Genomic DNA, 23,051 nt, shown 5'->3' on the forward strand with positions numbered 1-23,051 from the left:
ACTACTTGCTCTAAGCAAAGTACAGCGTCTAATGGCCACACAAGTGCACGCAACTGACGTCAGTTGGAACCTGTTCAGCAACAATCTCCTGCCCATAGGGAATCCCAGGAATTTTCTTGATTAATTCTGTTCTTTAAGAGTTGTCCCAAATAATCAGCTGCCCGACTAACCGATGGCCTAATTAACCAGAATCCACAACTGTGTATTTTTTAAGGTTCCCTTGATAGTATTACTCAGAAGTGGAAAATACTCTTGTTTTAGGTGAATGTATCAAACCCTGACAGATTGGTGTTCATATTAATTATACAGTTGATTCCACTTGAGTTTACTGATTAATGCCTCTGTTCTGTGAACAGAAATGGCAAAAAAATCTGTGTTTACTCAGGTTAACTTCAAAAAATTTACAGCTGTAAATTCCTATTACAAGTGATGTATTTCATAGATTGCACTTTCTACATAGTACAGATTGAACTGATTCATCTATTAACATTTGACTTTAAACACAGCAAGTCAAAAGCTGAAAACATTCTGTATTTAATTTATATGTTTTCTTGAACACAAATAAAATTTCACCAGCATAATGTGCCACAGGCCATTCATACATTATGAAACTCACAATGCAATTTCCCTTTTTGTACAAATTACTGTTAAGTGAATATAATTATCCAGACAAATGATTTATGGATAGATTGTGGAGGAAGTACAAAGAGGAGGGGCAGGTGGGTATAGCAAAGAAGTGGATGCATTGGAATGAGAATGGACTGAGTACAGATACAGAACCTATAGAATGTGAGTGAATGAGCTATACTTGTAACTTACCTAAACAGCAAACTTACTTTCAATTGCAAAGTGATAGAAGACAGAGGCACTTCCACCTTGAAGCCAGTTTGAAAATAAACTAAATAATCAATCTTAGCCATTTAGTACACCTACAAACACCTTTTCACTTTAACAGGAAACAAAATTATGCATATCAGTAAATGGAAAACCATATACAGTGGATTCCATTAATTGGGCCATCGGTTAATCAGGGCAGCCACTTACTTGGACAACTCTTAAAGAACAAAAATTAATCGAGAAAATAGCCAGGATTCCCTTCAGTCATTTGGGACAGGAGACTGATGCCAAACAGTTTCTAATTAGCATCAGTCATGTGCAACTGTGTGGCCCTTAGACACTACGCCGGGCTTAGAGCAAACAGTTTTTAAATAGTGTTAGTTACGTGTGCTTGTATTATGTTATCCATTTGGGCCGACAGTCATCAATTCCAAAAGCAGTGATTTTTGATAAATTTTGTTTTTTATTTCGACTTGAAAGAAATTCAGACCCTTGCCAAGATGCTACAAAAAAATTTGCATTTGCCAAAAAAATTACCCTAGGTATCTGTGCTGATTTTGTTAACTTATGATCAATTAAAAGAACATGGCAGCGTACACTGGATGAATTCCTCTGTTGATAGCTATTATATACTAATACACAATTTTATAGTGTTGAGTCGTATTGGTAGTGTTCTAATTTGGTATTTCATTTAAATTTATAATTTGTTACTCAGTTAAATGGTAATTTGTCTTTTTTTAAAGTACCTTTTTAACTATTTCTATGAAACTTCAGCTAATTGGGCCAAAATGTATTGATCCCAATACGTCCCAATTAACCAGAATCCACTGCGTATTAAATAGAGTATTAAGTTCCTGAATTAGCCGCAAGTAGCTATCAATAAGTCAATAATATTCTAACATCAGAGTGAAAATATATCAAACCAGCTAGATAGAATGTTCGATCCACAATACTTTAACAGTTAGAATTTTCCCAATTAGTCTTATAATAGAAAACTTGATTTCATTAACTTAAAATAAATTTAAAAGCTAATTTCCTCTGGAAAAATAAGTGACAACTGTAAATAAGATGAAGTAAATAAGATAAAATAAGACATGGTGGAGGATTACAAATACCTGGGAATATGAATTGACAATAAACTGGACTGATCAAAGAACACTGAGGCTGTCTACAAGAAGGGTCAGAGCCGTCTCTATTTCCTGAGGAGACTGAGGTCCTTTAACATCTGTCGGACGATGCTGAGGATGTTCTACGAGTCTGTGGTGGCCAGTGCTATCATGTTTGCTGTTGTGTGCTGGGGCAGCAGGCTGAGGGTAGCAGACACCAACAGAATCAACAAACTCATTCGTAAGGCCAGTGATGTTGTGGGGATGGAACTGGACTCTCTGATGGTGGTGTCTGAAAAGAGGATGCTGTCCAAGTTGCATGCAATCTTGGACAATGTCTCCCATCCACTACATAATGTACTGGTTGGGCACAGGAGTACATTCAGCCAGGGACTCATTCCACCGAGATGCAACACAGAGCGTCACAGGAAGTCATTCCTGCCTGTGGCTATCAAACTTTACAACTCCTCCCTTGGAGGGTCAGACACCCTGAGCCAATAGGCTGGTCCTGGATTTATTTCCTGGCATAATTTACATATTACCATTTAACTATTTATGGACACTTGACTGTTTCTGCTCAGCATCCTTATGGTTACTTGACTACCGCCTCATTTTCACTTCCTACTCCACCAGCCATTTCCCACATACTGCCGTCATTACATAACACTTTCGGTTATTAAAGTTAACACAAATGCACTAATTCACCAGACAGCTGAATAAAATAATGTGGTCTCTCCCCCATCACTAAACTAGAAAGTCAAATTTCGATTAAATTTTGTCAAAGTTGCTCAATAAATACTCCAGTTACAACAGTCAATATCAATATCGTACTACACCAAAATATCAATTCTGATGCTAATAAAACCAACAAAGCGAAATTAAACATTTAAATATTTGCATTAAAAGCACATTCAAGTGATGGAATATTTTTGAGAACCTTTAAAACAGTATGACAATTATTATTTCATTCAGTAATACTTGCATAAGATAATAACCAGGCACTTTCAAAGACAAAAACAAAATCCATTTTAGAAATGACTGACTGAAATAATAAAATAAAAATGCCTAATTTACACTTCATACCCTGATAATTGATCTATTGACTGCCACCCTTTAGCAACACAGTCACTGTTTTCAGGGACTTGCAAGATCAGTACTGGAAGTGCATTCGCAAATGCTGCCAATCAGAACAGAGTCAGAGTAAAGTGCAGTACAGAACCTAGACCATTGGCCCATCTAGTCATTTAAGTGGCCTAGTCCCATTGACCAGCACATAGACCATAGACCTCCATACCTATCCAAACCTCCTAAACATTTAAATCAAGCTCATATACACCACTTGCACTGGCAGCTCGTTCCACATACTCACGACCCTCCTGGTGAAGAAGTTTCCCCTCATGTTCCCCCTTCAACTTTTCACCTTTCACCCATAACCCATGACCTCTAGTTGTAGTTCCACCCAACCCCAATGGAAAAAGTCTGCTTGCATTTACCCTATATATAATTTTTTATACTTCTATCAAATCTCCCCTCAATCCTCCACGGTCCAAGGAATAAAGTCCTTACCTATTCAATCTTTCCTTATAACTCAGGTCCTTAGCCCCGGCAACATCCTTGTAAACTTTCTCTATACTCTTAAACTGATGTTTTTGGCAAGAAACTTCTCCTTGTATACAATGCTTCCAATTATTAAAATCATCTTTGATAAATTAAAAAGAAATAAAATGATTACAGTAATTTAATTTAATACCTTTCACTCAATTGCCAAGATTTACTGGACTTTCATACGTAAATTATGCTAATTCATTTTAGCTCTGCTTCTCACATGCTGTGCAATACCATTCATGACCAAACACAAGTTGGTTGATGTATGATAGGTAAAAGACTGCTTTAAAACTTTCTTACGTAAAACTTTCCAAAACTTTTGTAGCATGGGAACATTTTAAATCACTTTTATATACATTGTAGCTAATTACAAATGCTAAGGATTCCTGATTAGGAGGTTCCACCATGGAAAATGCACTATAAGCAACTGAAGGACCAACTGAAGAATGAAGTCAAATAGAAAACCCATTATCTAAATGAAGGGAAGCCTCGCAAGAGACCCATCAACTCACTCACAGCCAAGACACTCATATATTCATCAGAAATATCAGAAGCCTAACCACTAAGGCCCTATTTCACAGACAGCCATGAGTGGAGTCTATAAAAGGATCAATCAAAATGTTCAGAAACTCCTTTCATCTTTGACTCTTTTGCTATTGCTATCTCAATCTAAACTAAAACACTTGAGTTCCCTGATTATCATTACTATTAGGCTTTTGCATATCTCTTCAATTTACCTGCAAATTTGCTGCCTATTATCTAATATGAAAATTTCAGTGTATAATCACAGTTTTATTTTCCCTGAATTCTAGACAGATTTTGTGTTTGATGACTGCATGATATCCTCTTCAACAATGCAATATTCCCCTCTATCGATACTGCTACTTCACCCCTTTTCTTCCTTTCCATATCTTTCCTATTCCTACATTATTTCTGCTATTGCCACAACATTGCAAATGTACTTGGTTAATCTCACCTTCAGCCTTCCACTTTTGTTTCATGTGCTTCTTGGATTTACAAACCTGCATCATAAAACTGTCCGGTCCTGTCTAAAAATGTCTGCTATGACGCTATTTATTTCTGCAACTTCTTCCTCACGCATACCATCTTGGGTACTATCCTATATGTCATGGGAATGCCTTATGGACTATATACAAGCCTATGCTAAATTAGTTCATATTTCTCCCACTGCTGCACAGAAACTTCCTAAAAGACACTGCACCCAGTTCTACTGTGCTATCACTTGGCCTGTACAGGTCTCTCCTCCCCAAACAAACAGTACACCGGGTTATGTTGCATTTAGTCCGTCATCTCTGTACATCTGGAGTGGCACAGCAGCAAAGTGGTTAGCATAATGCTATACCAGTGCCAGTAACCCAGATTCAATTCCCGCCACTGTTTGTAAGGAGTTTGTTAGCTCTCCCCGTGACTACGTGGGCTTCCGTCGGGTGCTCCAGTTTCCTCCAATATTCCAAAGATGTATGGGTTAGTAGGTTAGTAGTTCACATGGGTGTAAATTGGGCAGCTTGGGCTCGTTTGGCTATATTTCAAATTCTAAAATCAGGAAATCTGACTGACCCTCCATACCCAAGAGAAGAAGCCAAGGATATTCCAGTAGTAGTAGTGGGAAGAGGCCAAAAAATGGGAGATGAAATCAGATCACATTAGTGATAAACAATTGGGGTAACTTGGGACAGAAAACACTTAAAAGTCTGCAGAAACGTGTGTGTTATACCAACAGATCAGTTAATTGCAGTACTCTGGCAGAGCTGATGGTCTATGCATTGTAGGAGATTAAAGAGGGAAGAATTTCTTGGGATTAAAGGGAAGAAAGTGATATAAATGACAGCCATCCCAATTCAACCTGGCACATGGCACTAGGAGACCCAAAGTATTCTGGGGGAATTCCAGAAATTGTATTGGGAACCCCAACGTGATTCATGTCTGAAGGTGACTCTTCAAATTTCCACCTGAAATGACACACAAATAACTGCTTCATGCCATTTGCTGAAAGAAAAGCAGTATCCATGAATTTCCAGGTAAATAAATTGCCTTTCTGTAAAACAGGAATCTAGGGCTGGAAAAATAGTTTCCAGGTAAATAAAGTGCTCTCCTATAAAACAGGAATCTAGGGCAGAAGTATACAATAGATTAATGGAAATTCCCATGCAATTTATCCACTCACCCCTCAAAATGCACTGATACAAACCAATTTAGAAGCTGTTTCTGCAGGTAACAGAAATGCATTCTTCCTGATTTGAGTCAATAAGTTCAGAAACTGTCTTGATCCACTCAGTTAATACATAAGCACTTACTTTTCAATCTCACTGTTTTTACATGTCTTCTGTGTCTGCATTTCTAGTTTACCACTCTCTCCATTACTTGTTGAGGGCATTTCTGTAAAGAAATCAGAAGTAAAAAGTCTGAGAACTATATCACTATTTCTCAAAAATACAAATTTGTACACCAGAGATGTGGTGTTCAATGTGATCAAGGTTTTGTGCACTGGAATACACATTGAGTAAGTGAAAACTCAGAAATCAAAAAGTTTTGCCATTAATTTTACTGCTAAACACGGATTGCATTGCAGTGCTCAAGAACTAATTAGTTAAACACATACAAAAATCATTACTTATTAACCCGAAATATTTTATTAGAAATTAAAGCTTAAAATATTGTACTCTTCACAATATTCATCAAACATAAAAGACATCTCCCTCTCTTCATCAAAATCCCCTCCTCAATGTCCTTGGTGAATCTCCCTCTCCTCTCTGCCACTTGCTGGACCCCATTCTTCCTCTCAGCATCGGCTCTCACTAGACACTCTCTCTCTCTCTACTGGATCTCATTAGAAAGTCCCCAGCTCTTCTCTGTTTCCCACGCTCTTTCCGGATCCCACTATCCTGCTTTACAGAGTTTTTGACCTTAAGTGTTCACTCTTTCTTTTTCCATGTATGCTGCCTGACATGCTGAGCGTTTTCCTTTTTCTCAACCCTTATTCACCATAAATAGAGCAATTTCTCATAGGCGATCATTTAAACTCAGTCAATTTCTAGATTGATTTTAAAATTCAGGATGCTATAAAAGTTCAAAGCAATTTAGTGGATCATTATAAACACAGCTAACAGAGGAAGTATTAAAATCAAATCCTATTAAAGTCAAAGCTTCATCCTACCATCACTGGCCCATTTGGAAAATTCTGGTGTTATTCTATTGCTTGGAGTTCCACCACTGTAATAATAATATACTGTGATAAATATCATACTTATTAAAAACAAATGAAATAATTGACAGAAACAGCAATGTAAGGTAATGCTTTTTTTTTTGCTATGAGTGTTTGTTAGAGGGTTACAGTTTTTTCAGACCAATATAACAAAAGAAGGAACTATCACTGGATATGAACAATCTCCATCCCTGTAATAAATATTTTAATTCGCAAAAAAAATCAGTAAAGCATAAATTAATTTAAAACAAATGGTGACTTAGCAGACATGTTTCAATTTCAGTACTCAAAATAGAGAAATGCAACACACACATGCTGGAGAAGGAAGTCAGCAAATCAGACAGAATAGACAGTCAACATCAGGACTGGAAGGGAAGGAAATAAATGATAGAACGAGATAGTGGGGGGAGGGTAAGGAAATCAAGTTGGCAGGTGACCCACCTTGTCCTTGGTCTCACCTATCATCTGCCAGCTTGTACCCCTTCCACTCTCTCCACATTCTTTTTCTTGATTCTGGCCCCTTTCCAGTTCTGATGAAAGGCCAAGGCCTGTAACATCCACTGTCTATTATCTTCCACAGATGTTGCTTGACTTGCACAATAGTCTTTTATGGACATTTATAAATAACATCCTTTTTCATAAATTTGAATCTCAACAGATATATTAGGCAATGTGATGTTTTAATTTCACATACTAACTCGTTCTGTGAAACAACTCTGCAACTAAGTGCTCATTTCGTGAGTCACATGATGCAATTTAAAAATTAGGAAAAAGGCAAATGTAGCTAAAGAAAACTACTAAAAAGCCCCCAACAGTGCATCATGACCATATTTCTACTGGAATGAAATAGTACTGGTGTTTCTACTTACTTTAGCACAGCACCACGTAGTGCCTCCCTCTCTTTGGCCTCCCCTGGTTCTTCTCCAGTGCATGGTATAATATCTGCTTCTGTGTATCTGTTTAGTAGTTAAAGAAATGGCCCACTACAAAAGAATTTCAGAGACTTCACCCTTATACTGTGAAACTTTCCCACTAACCTCAAAAACCATCCTTGTATAAACTGGTTTATATCTGGTTCTATTCGTGAGAAATATATTTTGTGTCAATGCTGTTTGAGTTATGATCATAGTACAAACAGCTACAGCCGCAAAGGTAAGATTGATAGTAACTTGGACAGGCAACATTTCAGTTGACCATGAAATAATCTTTAGATCTATCTTTACAATGCCAACTACAACAGATAGTTTATTAGATTATGTTGGCATTCACCCATCAACATTTGAAGTTTCAGCCTTCAAGCAGATCTTTCTATATCACTATATTATCTACTGTTGCAACTACAGTTGCATCACTATTTACATCTCCTGGCACCAATATTTATTTTTCATCTGGTAAAAGGGGCACTCCAGTGGCTAAATACTACAAAAAAAAATTGAATATTTTCACATAGGGGATTTATATCCTTCTTACTCAAATCATTGTCTCTTTCAGTCACAGAACAAAAGAATTGTAAGTTTAAAAGTCTTCTTCTTTGGTATTACTGCAGGATATAGATTATTTATTTGGTCAGTAAATAAACAAAATGGTTGACTGGTCATCTTCTTTAGTTTAATTTCAATATTATCTATTATGTAATTATTATGTTGGTTCAGCACACAATTAAACAAATGGTAATGATCTCCATCTTAAGAATTAGCAGACAGTTAAATTCTGGATGTGAGTAGTGCCTCTCACAGATATCCAGGGAATGCCCTGGTGAGTGGAAAGCTGTACTCCCAGCTACATGGCTGAAGTGGAGCAACCAACTCACAGCACTGTTCCCAGGTCACCTGCACTGCACTTATGGACTCTCGTTAGAATCCTACTGGGTGGGACTAACTTCCACAGGTTTTCCCGTTCTGAGGCTTTGTAACTGTAAATCTAGTTTTTAATTGTCGAATCAATTGACTGTGAGTATAAAGGGGAGTAGAACTCTTATTTTATTTTAGCTATAGAGTTTCAAAATATTTACCTGTATTGAAATTATAAAACATCCACTTACTTAGAAGACAATATTCATTTTTTAAGAGCCCCATAGGCTTTCAATGTCAGTAACCACTATGACAACCAAACTTCAGGGTGACAGTCATAGCTATTCTGGGAGTCAATAGGGCAATTATGAACAGAAAGGTTTTGCACTGTATTAAACTGCACTGACTTCCTGATCAGCCAAGAACCGACTAACCAACGAAAGGTTGCACCTGGGAGACAATGGATGAAACACCGTGGTCTGAGCAGGAAACCACCAGGCTTGGCATCCAGTGAAGATGTTATTTTTGAAAATATGAATTATTTTTCTTTAATTTATTAAGCCACTGCAGGGGAAATGCAAATACAATTATTTATATTAAAAAAAGATAGGAGGCTCCTCAAAGAAGAACCTTTTAAATCAATACAAGCCAATTCTGCATTTATTTACAAAAGGGATGCTGTGGTTTCCCATACTCCAAAGTGTCATCTCCATCCACATCAAGATCTGCATCACTGTCATGATTCTCTTTACTGCTGCAGGTGACAAACCCAGATCCTATGTTGAAAACAAAAACAAAGATGTAAAATGAGGTGAAAACAAGACTGCTTCTGCACAGTACATATAACACCAAAGTTTAAAATCAGAATAGAAAATTCTCTCTATATATTTGGCAAAATAACACTTTACATACTTTGGAGAACATGCCAATTTACATATTTTGGACAAATCTACACTATAACATAAAATATACTTTATCGTTCCATTATGTGCTCAATGCTACCTGCTTCACCAAGCAGAAACCATTCATTTTATAAATAAAGTCATATTTAATATCTCCTTAGTTTCTATGTAAGCCTCTGAATTTTCAATGCCAAGTTCAAACTAAACAAAAGACACCAAATAATTACTTTTTGAAAGCCAATCTACACATTGGGAAATGGTGCACTTTACATCATTTTTGATATAAGGCAAGTGGCAATACGCACATTTGGAGAATATAGCTAACGGTCTGAAACAGAGTCATAAACAAATACAAAAACATTAAATTCCTTCCATTGTCTAGCTGCACTGGAAATAGAGGAAGGACAGGGAGAATAAAACTACTTTATACAAATCTCAAAACAGGTATGGAACAAAACTGAATAATATTTTGCATATCACTTAGACACAAAGCAGGAACCACAAAAAAATCAATTCTTGTTGACATCTGCAAATGATCACAGCAAACAAGGTGCGCATCAGTCACAAAGTCATTCAGGACAACACTTAACAGTCGCTGGCACCTGCCTGGAATGATGGCAAAGTCCATATGACACACAAGTTAAAAAAAAAGCAGATGCAGGGTTTCAACCTGAAATGTTGATAATTCCTTTCCTGCCACAGATACTGCTTGACCCGCTGAATTGCTCCAAGAGATTGTTTGTTGTTCATAAAGGGGTTGCTACCAAATAGGTAACATGTTACTTAATTGAAAGTGGAATCAAAAAATAATGGACCTTCTAGAACCTCCATTCACCATCTTAACATGAGCCTCATACCTGGTCCCGGCAGCCAATCTTATTCCTTGTCAGGAATGAAGTAAGCACCTTAGGACTTGGTAATGCCTTCAGGGACCAGTCAAACACTGGTAACAAAAATGTTAAATTTCTTGAGGTCCTCTTCCACAGCAGCTTTCTTACAATGCTCACTCTTGCCACTGAAAATGCTCCAGAATTTAGGTGAGCTAATTTCTGCCGAATAAAGATATTTGCTTAATCAAGGCCCACATCTCACCTATTTTATTCCAGCTGGTTAGTTCAAACATGCAACCCCATTACCTCAATGAAATTAGGGTGGGACAATAAAAGCAGTCATTCAGCAATGCCACCATTCTCTGGAGTAAATAACGAAACAGAAATTCATCTGCAGTTGTAACTGTAATTTGGGTCAAGAAATACCAAATATCTACATTTGTAGAATATGAGAAAGTTTATTGTACATCAGGAATCAGCAGTCATATGTGGTGAAGGGGTAAGAATCCCAGTGATCTTCAATCACTGTTCATTCACTTGGAACAATTTTATAAATTGGTGGACAAAGGAGAGAGTATTACAAGTTTCACCCTCAACTTAGCCCATTTTTATTCAATTTTTAAAACAAAGGGAAATCAAGAACAAATATATTTTTCTGCTGCTTACTTGTTAAAGCAAATTACCAGGAACAGAAGCAGCAGGAAATGTGATGAATAAAGAGGTGCTATGAGGGACAGCAAAATGATCAGAAAAGGACTGCAGAAACTAGTCATGTTACTGCAATACCAGGAATTCAGCTGTACAGTTTGTTAGCTTGCTTTTACTGGGGAGGTAAGTTATACTTCACTCACAACTGATCTGGATTTCATGTTTTTCACTGATGTGCAGCTAATCCTCAAAATTCTGCATTAGTCTCATTGAAGTTGTCAAGAGTCTAAATTCTATTTTAATTTGCTTTCGAGGTTTCTGCAATATTCCAGGGTATGTATCGATATGTGTAGGTTTAGTTCTTGCTATGAGGTGGATGAACAGACAAACTACTTCACTAGACAGGAGAATCTTATCAAACTCTGTTGAATACAATGTTTTTTTTATATATTGTTCAGATATTCAACTGGAATAAAATTCTTAGAGCTTTAATTTCTGACTTTTTAAAATGCTGCCTATTTAAAGCTCTCTTTTTAACCTTCAACCAATACAAATAGCAAGCAGATAAGACATGGGTCATTTAACAGAGAAAAACAAAGTAATGCAGCAGTTCCTTGTTTCTTCGACATTCTTTGACAGAATGTGACAAGTAATTCAGGCGCCAATCTTGAATGACACCTCTATAAGTCCCTGACACTACCGGAGACAAACTTCCCCATCAATCACGCTCTACCTATCAGAACTACTTAACTAGCTTCTGAACTGCTGAGAGAGGAAGCGAAGGGCTTGTGCTGCAGTAACCCAATCCAATCCTGTCAAATACATCCCAAATCCCAATAGGCCAAGGCTTCTGCCCAACTAATTAACATTACATGTTGAAAGAGAGGAGAAAGTGGAATTTCCAAGTGCTGAGTTGTTAATAAGCCTTAAATTTTATAAATGCAAGTTACCTCAAAAGACAACACAACTAATAATCCAAGGACCCTGGCTGCTAACCCAAAAGAAAATCACTGTTAATTTAATCAATTGATCAGTTCATTGATTTGAAGTCATGACTGCTTGTTAACCATGCAGAGCAAAAACCCACGACTGCACGACCGCAGAAAGCTGTCATTGATTTTTTTCACCTGCCATTCAGTGCACATCCTGAATAGAATTGCAACTTTGTGCAAAGGGGAGCTAGGGGTTTCAAAGTTAAATTAGTTACAGATGCAATCAGGGTGTCTTCTGTAAACTCTATTGATTGAACAGCTGACAGTCCTACACAGAACAACTCTGCTAGTCAATCGCCTCAGATGTCACCTGCCACTTTGCTGAATAGTTGACAATGCAATTATCTGGTGTAGAGGTAAGAAGTTGCCGTGTGTCAAATATAGTTAGCCCCCATCAGAAGCTGCTCAAAAGGCCTACAAACTGTGTGTGTTCTTATATGCACATAAGCTGTGTGTTTAGCAAGACGTACAACATGCCAATTACTTTCAAACTTGGATAGAGAGAGATGCGTGAAAGAGACGATTTCAGAAGATTGTTTGGTCAGGTTTGCTGAGGATATATGTATATGAAATCAAAATAAGATGGCATCAAATCATTGTCAATCACATCACATATGTGTAAAGAAGAAATTTCAACATTTATTAATATTATGGCAATAGACTCCCAAGTATCCATTATGCACTTTGGTTGAATTACTATTTCTTGAAGAGCAGGTTTGTAAGAGTATATCAGGACATATTTCTTTAAATTATTGGATTGTGAAACCTAAACATCATCATGGCATTATGTAAAAATAAATTTTTAAAGCTGTTTAAGTCATGGAGGAAAAGCAAAAAGTGAAAGCTGTTTTTAACTCAGAAACTCAACTCATTTACTTAATGCACTTCTTGAAAGGAATTTGCCTCTCTTATTTGTGATTTAGTCCCACACTAGATCATTCCCTCTATATGTCTTCCAAAGAGGTCTGGTAAATTGTTTAGTTGTCAAGGCATTTAAGAAATGGTTACAAATGTGCATAACAATGACCCCCTTCAATTGAGATTACTTTTAAAAACAAACAGAGCTACATTTTTATTTAGCCATAATGAAAGAACACTGACTTTTAAAAATGGCTATCAGCCTCAGTTAAAATCTATACCAGTCACCAGCATTTCATTACATTACAAAATTATCTGTTTTCACCAAGTAATTTTGGAAAATAAGTATTAAAGCAATGAGTAAAAAAAAAGCAACGCTCAGTTAGGTAATCATCCAGGTTATCATCCTATCTGGATCACTATTGGAAATTCTGAGGAGCCCTTCCCAGTGCAGGTGGGTACATTCTTGAACTTTGCACTGTGACTAATCTTCCACTCAATACTCCTGCTAACCTATCCACCTGTCCTATCAACTGCTGACCAAAACCACACACCCCAACCAACTCTCAAATTAAATATCTTTGCAAGGCCCTCTTTGGGAGCATCATTCATGGAAAGAAAATTATTTGTCAATCATCCACATAGAGTACTGTTCAAAAATCTTAGGGTGCCTAAGTACAAAGTTCTGTATTTGTCAATGTGGAGAAGAGAGAGTTTGTAATTCTGGCGTAAACAAAGGATGGGAATGGTGAGGGAGAAGCACCACAAAAGGGGGTAGAACAGGTGACAGAGAAGGAGTGCCACAGGCGGGGTATAGCGCAGTTGCAGACACACCCAACCCTGAGACACCAAGCAAAGTCATTTGATGCCAAACAACTGGTCTATTGATTATTACAGAATGTCCCTCTGCTGCTTCCCGCTCCCTCCCTCCTCCATACCCCGTTTTCCAATCACTATTCCCCTCTCCCTGTGTCCTTTCCACTCTCAGTCCACAATAGAGACCCATATCAGAATCAGGTTTATCATCAATCATACGTCATGAAATTAGTTTTTTTTCCAGCAACAGTACAAAGCAATACATAAAATTACTATAGTACTGTGCAAAAGTCTTAGGCATCCTAGCTATATATGTGCCTGAGACTTTTGCAAAGTACTGTATCTATTACAGAATCAAAGTGGGTAGACATATATCAACAATGCTCAAATGAATGTGGAACACACTCAAAGCATGGTTAGTATGATGACATTATTTCATTGTGCTGCGTCTGAATTTAGTTCTAAATTAGAAAAGCTAATATCCAATGTCCTGCTACCATATAATTATCAGACCTGCAAGTCAAGGACATCTTTTCATTTTTTCCTGACAAAGCACCTCATGTCAAGTGAAATTACCCCAAAATGCAATGATTGTTAAATGAACAAATAAATGAAATGAAGCAGCTATTTTGCACAAAGCGCAATTCAACCAACAGGAAGCCACTGCAAAAGTTGGGGGTAGGAGATGGAAACTTTTAGTGTATTTTTGGGTTTTGTCATTGAGGAAAATGTTGACAATCGTACAAAATGCACCTTTTAGGGATCTGTGAAATCCCTTTCACAGACAGCTGGAAATTTCAATGATTTTCTGAAAATTCCTGTTTATTTCCCTCTGTGCATGCATCACTCAACAATTCAGTACTGATCCGGTATTAGTCCATACTGAGCTGCACACTTCAAATCCAACAACTGTATGCACTGCAACAAAAACTAATGCAACTCTTGTTAAGATTTCAATATTGGTTATCCATATAATGTGCTGACTATGACCTCTGTCATAGCTATATACTGATATACAATGTGTCAGCTTTCTCCTCTACTAAATAAATCTACATTAGGTCATCTCACCTGGTAGGACACAAGAATCGATCCACCTCACTAAGGAAAATTTAATCTGATCACTGTTTGTTAGCATCAAAAATATATCACAAGGTCTCCCCCATTTGCTATTCCTGGATAAAATCATAAAATTATATTCTTGACAGAAACAGCAAAAATGGGATTTTAGCTCAATATCTTTTTCTTCACACATAAACTAAACGAATTTAAAAACTAAAGTTCAATAAATTTCAAATATGGGAAACCTTAACTCAGAATTTCACAAAGGATTTTAACAAATCAGCTACAGAACATCATAATAATCTGTATTTTACACTGTTACACACCACTTAGAGGGAAGAAAACGAAGCAGAATCGAAACTATCCTCAGTTTTAGAGCTAGTATTAATAAAAGCACGGGTTTTCTCAAACATTAACTATTAAAATAGCTAATACCCTACATTTAGAAATGAACATTATAAGTACTACAAGACACTGTTGTATTCAGCAAGTTCTCCCATCTTTCTGAGGCCAAAACCTGAAGTAAATACTTTTGTAAATTTCAATCCTCTTTAAATCTGTACAACATAAAATATAGTGCTGTTTCAAAAAGCCCAGCAGAGGTCTGTAAAACATTTTTGCTCAACCTCCCTCCCTCTCTCGCTGTCTCTCTGAAGTTGTCCGGACAGTTTTCCTTACCACGCGTTATCACTTGCTTTAAACAGACTTGGCAGGCAATCTAATCCTCCCTGAAAAGGTCAGTGCCATTTTAACTGCCTTTCAATCACATTATGCATGGTGCAGCACACGTTCTCTGCGATGCCTCCAGCTCTTGTCTAGACTGGATCAATACCTGAGCGATATCACTGGAGGAATGACACATGATGCCAATCGACCCGAAATCCCTAAATGGAACTGAACAGAAGGGAACAACTGGCCGCCTCTGACCTATCGCTACCTAATCTACTTAGTCCCATCTGCTCAGGCCGAAATAACAACCAAAGATTTCCTCAGTCAGTGGTTTGCAGTGAGTGGGGACTTGCTCAGGCAGAACAACCCCACCCCCCATCAGCTTTGAAGTCACATTACAAAGCAGGTATGAAAGCACAGCGTCAAACATTTTCTGATGCCATCATTACTTTCTTATCACCTTGTTCATTCCACAGTTACTATAGTTTCATCCACAGTGTCAATAGTTTGCTAACTGTAAATAACCTCAGTTAGTTACAGTTCAGTCACTTTCTTTAAACTGCAGTGAATCATTTAAAGATGATAGCCTGGTTTAGACTGTATCAATTCAATTTTTGGGTAAATGGGTTTATTATTATATGATATATTGAATAAAAAAATTACCATGACGTAAGTGCAAATGAAACTTTAAATATTATGACTTCTTTTATTTAAGCTGTTGTTGTTTGCCATGTTTATCATCTTGGTGTATCAACAAGAAACATCATGAAAGCCCATCTAGCCAATTCCTAAATGAATAAATACACAGCATTCTCTCTGCACACCATTTTAGTACTTCTTTTGTGGCATAAACTATCCATCCTCACATGAAAAGTAACCACTTAATAGCTATTAATGTGTGTGAAACCAATTCAAGGAGCTGAAAAAGAGTTGAGGGAATAAAAGTCATAATTACTACTCCACATCAATTAAAAACTTGGGATAGCTACACAGGTCCATTTTGGAACTTGGGCATTGATGCTGTATAGCAGATGACAAACATGAAGCATCAAAAATCCTTATGAATGCTCCCTATGAAAAGCCCTCAAAAAGGAAAGCTTATGAGAAAACCAGAACCATACAGTCAAATTTCAAACATAGCAATCAGGGGCACCAATCAAATACTCCACCCATAGAGGCTGTATATTACTTTCTTTGAAAAATGTGCTTAAGTTTTTTTTACCCGTCCAGAACAGCCAGCAAACACTGCTCATACTTCAAATTTGAGGAGCTTAAGTTTTCCTGCTCCCACATTAATTTCTACATTTTGAAACAACACAATAAGGTCCAATAGGAAGACCATGATGTGGTTTCTTGAAAATGTTGCCAAGTATATACACCTTTTCCTTCAGGCTAGTTGAGAATACAGACTTGTTCTTTGGCCGACATGACTGGCCCAGCCGTGAAGCGCATCTGACACAAACTCTGTAGCTTTCATTAGAAAAACGGTACAAATTGATCGCAGACCTTGTACCTGCAATCCCCCTGGCAGCTCCCACTAGACACAGCTTTTTTAATATTTTATAACTTTTGAAATGAGACACTGTGCTCCTTGCCCTAGCTCATTTAGGTAAAACAAGGGAGATAACAGGGAATTTTGTTTGACAAGCTCTCATTTCTCAGCTATTCTGCCCTCAGTGATCCAAAAGCAGAGCCTCACTAAAATTACATTCCCAGGACTGGTCAAGTTAAGGTCAGATATTAGGAATGAGCAAATGGCTCAATTTCAGAGATTTCTTTAAAGGAAATTTACCGACAGAATTTTGGTCTTTCTCACAGTTTTCTGCAGAATAAGACTTTGCCAATCCTCAGTAACTATAGAAGATATTCATTAATGTTTTGACAAAATCTGTATTAACTTCTGATAAAAAATAAATATATAAGTAAGAATTTTTTTTAAATTCCAACACAGAATGTCTGTTCTAGTAACTATAACCCTTCATACTCCCCTTGAAGAGATGTTATGTAATTAAAAGATTACATTCAGCAGATCAATGTTTCAGTATGAAGACCCTTTACAGAATTTGGAAAGAGAGAAAACAAGTCAGATTCCAGTTCCAAAGAAGGTGGAGAGTGGCATAAATAGAGATGACAATATCTATTATAGGTATGGAACCTTAACTGTTTCTCTATCCAAAAATGAGGGTCTGTTGAGGGCCTCCAGTTTTCATTGCAGATTTCCAGCATTTGCAGGCTTCTGATTTTAATTTCCTCTCAGACTAGTGGTGTAGTACATCCACACTACTATTTAGATAAAGGGATCATATTCTAAGACTTTTGCCCAGCAAAATCTATCAAGTGGCAAAATTATTCCAATTCATGACAGTATATGACTTGAAAAGGAACATTCAATAACAGGTCAAACACCCGTTACCCTGGTTTTTCTAGTCAGAGGACTGTACTGGGAAGTGCTGTTAATAAAGCTTTGTCAGTGCTGGATGGTGTTGTTCATGAAGCTTAGTTGCAACTGAACATCCAAGAGATAATAGAATTTGGAACAACAGTATTCCAATAATGGAAGAAGTGGATGCTCAAAATGAGTGTCGATAAAATAGGCTGTTTTATCCTGATTCAAATGATGAAGCATGTGGAAAGCATTCTATCTTTGTGTCTCCTTGACAATGGAAATACTTAGTAAAGTCAGAAGAATTCTGAGCTTCTGACCCATAATACATCTCTTTAAAGTTACGAATTATGACAACAAGCTTTGAATTTCAAGTTTCCAAACAAATTCTGTAACAGGTAACACTCAAATAAAATCACCTTGAATTATTCTATTAATTAAGTTTTGCATGCCAAGCAGCTGCCCTGATTGGCATCTTGTTAGCTCTCTCAAAGTAAGTTTTCATGTTTCCTTTCAACCCATAGAGCCAATGCCTCAGAGAATTTCTTCAATTCCATTGCCCTGATTATTTTGCTGCAACCCATTCTCTCACACATGCCCACAGTCACCCCAATTCTTCCGTCAGCCACCAGTACTACACTAATATGCCTGAGGGAGAAAATCAGACTAACAGGATGGAACTATGCAATTACAGGAGAACATGCCAACTTCACGGACAGCACCAGAGAATCTGAATCAATTGCAGTTTTCTGGAGTTGTGAAACATCTACTGCCATTGAAACTGCCATTTAGTGTGCTTTAAATGCACTGTCACCATGTCACCCTTCTTAGGTAAGGCTTGTTTCAGCTCATAGAAATTAAAATGTATTCAAATCCCAAACCATGTGCCTAAAAGGTAAGTCAATTTTTCTTTATATATTAACTTTGCTAAAACCTAGCACTGCAGGGACGACAGCATTTATTGCCTATCACCGAGTAACTGAGCTCACATCTTGAAATATTATAGTCCTTCTGCTGAAGATACTACTACAATGATGCTGCGTAGATGGCAGGACCTGGAACTGAGTAACAATGAAGTTACATTGATATACTTAAAAAGTTCTTACTTAAAAAGGAATATTTGGTGTTCCCATTTTCTTCAAGTCTTGTTCTTTTTGGTGCAAGAGTTGGCAGTATAGGAAATGCTACAGAATGCTCAGAATAACCTAGGCGTTCTGTAGAAGTAGACAAAGTTGCCACTATGTGCCAGCAAAGGGAATGAACATTTAGGATGTTGGACAAGATGCCAATCAAGTCAGCTGCTTTGTCCAGGGTGGTGCACTGCTTCTTGAGTATTGTAGAACTCCACTAGGAGTCTGTAGGAAATTGGGAGACTATTTCACCAAATCCCTTTCAGTGGGTGGAAAGGATCAGGAAGTGAATTACTTGATGTTGGATCCCGATCGTTCGCGCACACACGCGCGCGTGTGTGTGTGTGTGTGTATACACACACAGATACATACACACTGCACTCTCATTGCTGTTACACTTTATTGTGCATTGCTATTGTTTTACATTGTTCAATGCACTGTGTAATGATCTGATCTGCATGACAAGTTTACTGTATCTTAGTACATGTGACAGTTATAAACCAAATATTGATGAAAGGGGCTTATTGGTTGGGCTACAGAATATCAAGGACAGGTTGTAAAGACTCCTCCTTCTGGTTAGAGACAATCACTGTCTGGCAATTTAATGATGCTACTTTTTTTTAGTTCTTGCTTCATTCAGGCATGAACTGATTCATTTGCTGAGGAGTTGTCAATAGAATTGAGCTAAGTTATTATAAAAAAAAACTTACAAATGAATTCAGTAGATCAATCCAGAGGATTAAATATTGCCTTAAACACACTTAGATAAAAATGTCCAGATACCAAAATTAGGAGTAAGGGTTTTAAGAAATGATTTTTAAAAACTTAAAAACATAAACATAACAAGGCAGAGACATCTATTGTGTGGAAACAACAATCTCTGAAACAACAATATCAATAAACTAGATTAGATGTTATTATAGCTCAAAAGCAATGTCAAGTCTGTAAACAGCAACCCACCTCCCAAAGATGTTCTGGGAAGATGATCAATAAAAACAATATGCTTTAACTTTATTTTTACTTCCCACCACAGCTAACTAGACCCTCACCATTTTTGACCAACATTTTACTGGAAAAAACAAGATTTTTATTTAAATTCCAGAACATCGTGTCTTCATCCAAACCATTCATCAATCTAGCTTTGGACCTGGCCAAATGTAGAAATCCTAGACATAGGCTACATAGATAGCAATGAGCATTTACATTCTTTAAAAGTTCAAGAAACAACTTCCAAAAAGAATTCAGTTTAAATTCAATTTTAGTTAATAATTATAAAAGTGTGATTAGTCACAAAATAAAATCTTGAAAATTTTGCATACCTCGAAAACCACCTTCTAATAAGGTTGTAGCACGTATTCTCTTCTGCCCACACCATTCATATTCTTCAAATCTGTTCCCACTTGCACTCTCATTTTCTATGTCCACAGAGTCATCATCATTTGTGTAAGAACCATCTCTCTGTAAAATAAAATAAACCATTTTAATAATTCATGCTTTAGCTAGTTTAACTGGGCTGGAATTTTGCTGTTACTAGTTGGCAGGTCCACAATGGCTAACTACAATGTGTGTAGCAATGCATTCTTGACTTTCAGGTCTGAAAACTAGAGCATGGAACTGGGAACGTGATGGACATCAGATGCATCCCCATCTGACCCTCACTGTGTCCGTGGACTCACTAGTTGTTGAAATTAGAAATTCAATATGCTTCATAGCTGATCCTTCAGCTCTACCACAGCCATAGAGTAGATACATTTACTGTTACTTCATTCAAGATGGATTTACTTCAATTTATATTTATGTTTTAATTAATTGCCATTTAATGTGTTTTAAATACATTTATTATTATTGAAAAATAAGATTAATTTACTTTTTTTTAACTTAATGTTTTCAGATAAATTTGATAATCAGTGAAAAGGCTTCCTTATAGCATAAGTTGACAGAAGGCTACTGAATCCATCTGTGAGCTGACTGTAGGCAAGGCTTTTGTTCCCACTGCCTGCAGATCAAGAAATGCTTGTAGTCTGCTGCATTTTATGGAAGGGCTGCAGAAGTGACAATGGCAGTAAGTTAGGGCCATGCTGCCACGAAAATTTGTTTGGCTGCAGGGCTAATGAGAATAGGGCTGTACGCTCAAGCTACGATCAGAGTTCAGTCCATTGAGTTGAATTCAATTTACTTACTTTCTGCTCTTTACAGAAACAACTGGACTCAGTTCAATATGTAATTTATCCACTTGTGCAAGACTATAATTTCCTCAAACAGGGTTTCCCAAATGAAAATTCCAGTTTGTCACTTCTTACATTTACTACTCAATAAATATTTCCTTTCTAATAAAGCAGCTTGTTCTGCTTTCATATGAAATACAACTAAATTTTTTAAAAAATTTCTCCTGCCCCCACACCAAATAAAAATCTTCTACTCTTATTTTCACTTCTTTTTCTGTGGTTTCCTTCCCAGTCGGTTTAATCAAAAAGCTACGCTCTTGGCAGTAATAATTTACATAGGAATCTGCACTTCTTGGAAGATAATTGTATGGACTAGCTGCATTTTCCTGTTTCCTTGTGGTTCATTAGAAAAATAGAGAACATGTTAATGTAGGACTGCATACATTGGGAATATCGAGGTATCTCCTAAAACACAAATGAAATTAAAGCTTATGAAACATATTTAATTGTAAGTTTATCCAAAGCACGTATTAGACTTAAGTAGATTGATTTAACTGGTCTGCAATTGGGAAAAATTATTATACCGCGATAAAGAGAGTCGTGCTGAGTACAGAAACAGGCCCTTCGGCCCAACTTGTCCATGGCAACTATAATGTCTATCTAAGCCACACCCATTTACCTGCAGTTGGCCCAAATCTCTCAAGGCTTTTTCTATACATGAACCTGACCAAATGTCTCTGAAACATTGTAATTTATATGATCATTCCCCTCAGCCATTTGCGCTCCAGGATAAGTGTTTCAGACTATTGAGGTTCCCGTTGTAACGCAAGCACTCTAGTACCAATGCCATCCTTGTGAATCTTTTCTGTACCTTCTCCAGCTAAGTGACATCCTTCCTGGATGGGTGACAAGAACTGGGCACAATGCTCCAAATGTGATCTCACCAATGACTTGTTTAAGTGTAACATGATGTCCTAACTCCTGTACGCAATACACAAAACAAAGTTCATGACATACAATATGTCAGTGATAATAAAACTGAAGGAAAGCACACCAAACACTTTCTTTAGCACCCCATCTATGGGTGTTACCAGGTCTTTACCCCTGCGTATTCTATTTTACAACATTGTCCAGGCCCTCCCAAGTCCTGCCCTAATTTAAGTTGCCAAAATGCAATATGTGTGGCGCATGGCCAATTCCTTGTTACATGTTACAACAAAATTCCTTGTTCCACTTTCCCAGTACATTTAATTCAGGTTGTAATTTTAGATAACCTTCTTCCTGTTCACTACATCACCCAGCATTGGTCACAGACCTTCATTTTCAATAACTCTCCACTATCACCCACTGACTACTTCCACTGAGGCAATTTTGTATCCAATTGGCTAGTTCACTCTGGATCCCACTTTCCAGACTAGCCTACCATGTGGACCAATTCAAAAGCCTTGCTAAATTCCACATGAACCACAACTACCACCCTGTCCTCATCAATTCTATTTGTCACCTCTTCAAAAAACTCTACTGAATTTAAATTATAGATCATATTGTACAAAAGTTAACAAGATGATTTGTCAAAATTATCTTTTTCCTATGAATGTATTGACTTTTTTGACTATACATCTTTCAATATGTTGATGTCTTATGCAAGAATGTAATAGGGTCTATATAGCAGCTTCTAAATTTATCAATGCAAATTATTAGGAGGAACTGAAAGGGACACAGCAATCAAGGTATGCCTAGCCTAAGTTGTGCAGAAGAGAAGCAAAGAACTTTGTATATTCAAAAAAAAAAAGCATCTATTTGCCCTCTCCATAATTATTTTACTTAAATTTTGACTGTTTTCAAATATTTAGCATGTAAGTTTCATTTGATAACTACGATACAGTGGAACAAAATTTATCCAAACAGATAATGTTGATAAGGAATGAACATCTATAATTACTAATCACAAAGAGAAAATTCAGGCAATCTTCAAAACAACCTTTAGTTAATAAAATTATGGATGAGAGCATTAATTTCAATAAGTATAATAATTTTA

The 23,051-nt window shown here is 37.0% G+C and overlaps 1 protein-coding gene across 6 annotated transcripts in view; it reads right to left on the reverse strand.

The window, feature by feature from the left end:
• rnf220a (ring finger protein 220a) overlaps nt 1–23,051 on the reverse strand; it is a 478,182-nt gene that overhangs the window by 65,951 nt on the left and 389,180 nt on the right. For all 6 annotated transcript variants that reach the window (XM_072273652.1, XM_072273653.1, XM_072273650.1 and 3 more), the window contains 5 exons: nt 20,168–20,306; nt 9,241–9,337; nt 7,641–7,727; nt 6,724–6,779; nt 5,864–5,945 (listed from right to left, as the gene is read on the reverse strand). In XM_072273652.1, coding sequence (XP_072129753.1) covers nt 5,864–5,945; nt 6,724–6,779; nt 7,641–7,727; nt 9,241–9,337; nt 20,168–20,306 — 461 coding nt within the window. The remainder of the gene's footprint in view (nt 1–5,863; nt 5,946–6,723; nt 6,780–7,640; nt 7,728–9,240; nt 9,338–20,167; nt 20,307–23,051) is intronic.

Source organism: Mobula birostris, chromosome 12, assembly GCF_030028105.1.
Source record: "Mobula birostris isolate sMobBir1 chromosome 12, sMobBir1.hap1, whole genome shotgun sequence".
NCBI classification, from domain to species: domain Eukaryota; kingdom Metazoa; phylum Chordata; class Chondrichthyes; order Myliobatiformes; family Myliobatidae; genus Mobula; species Mobula birostris.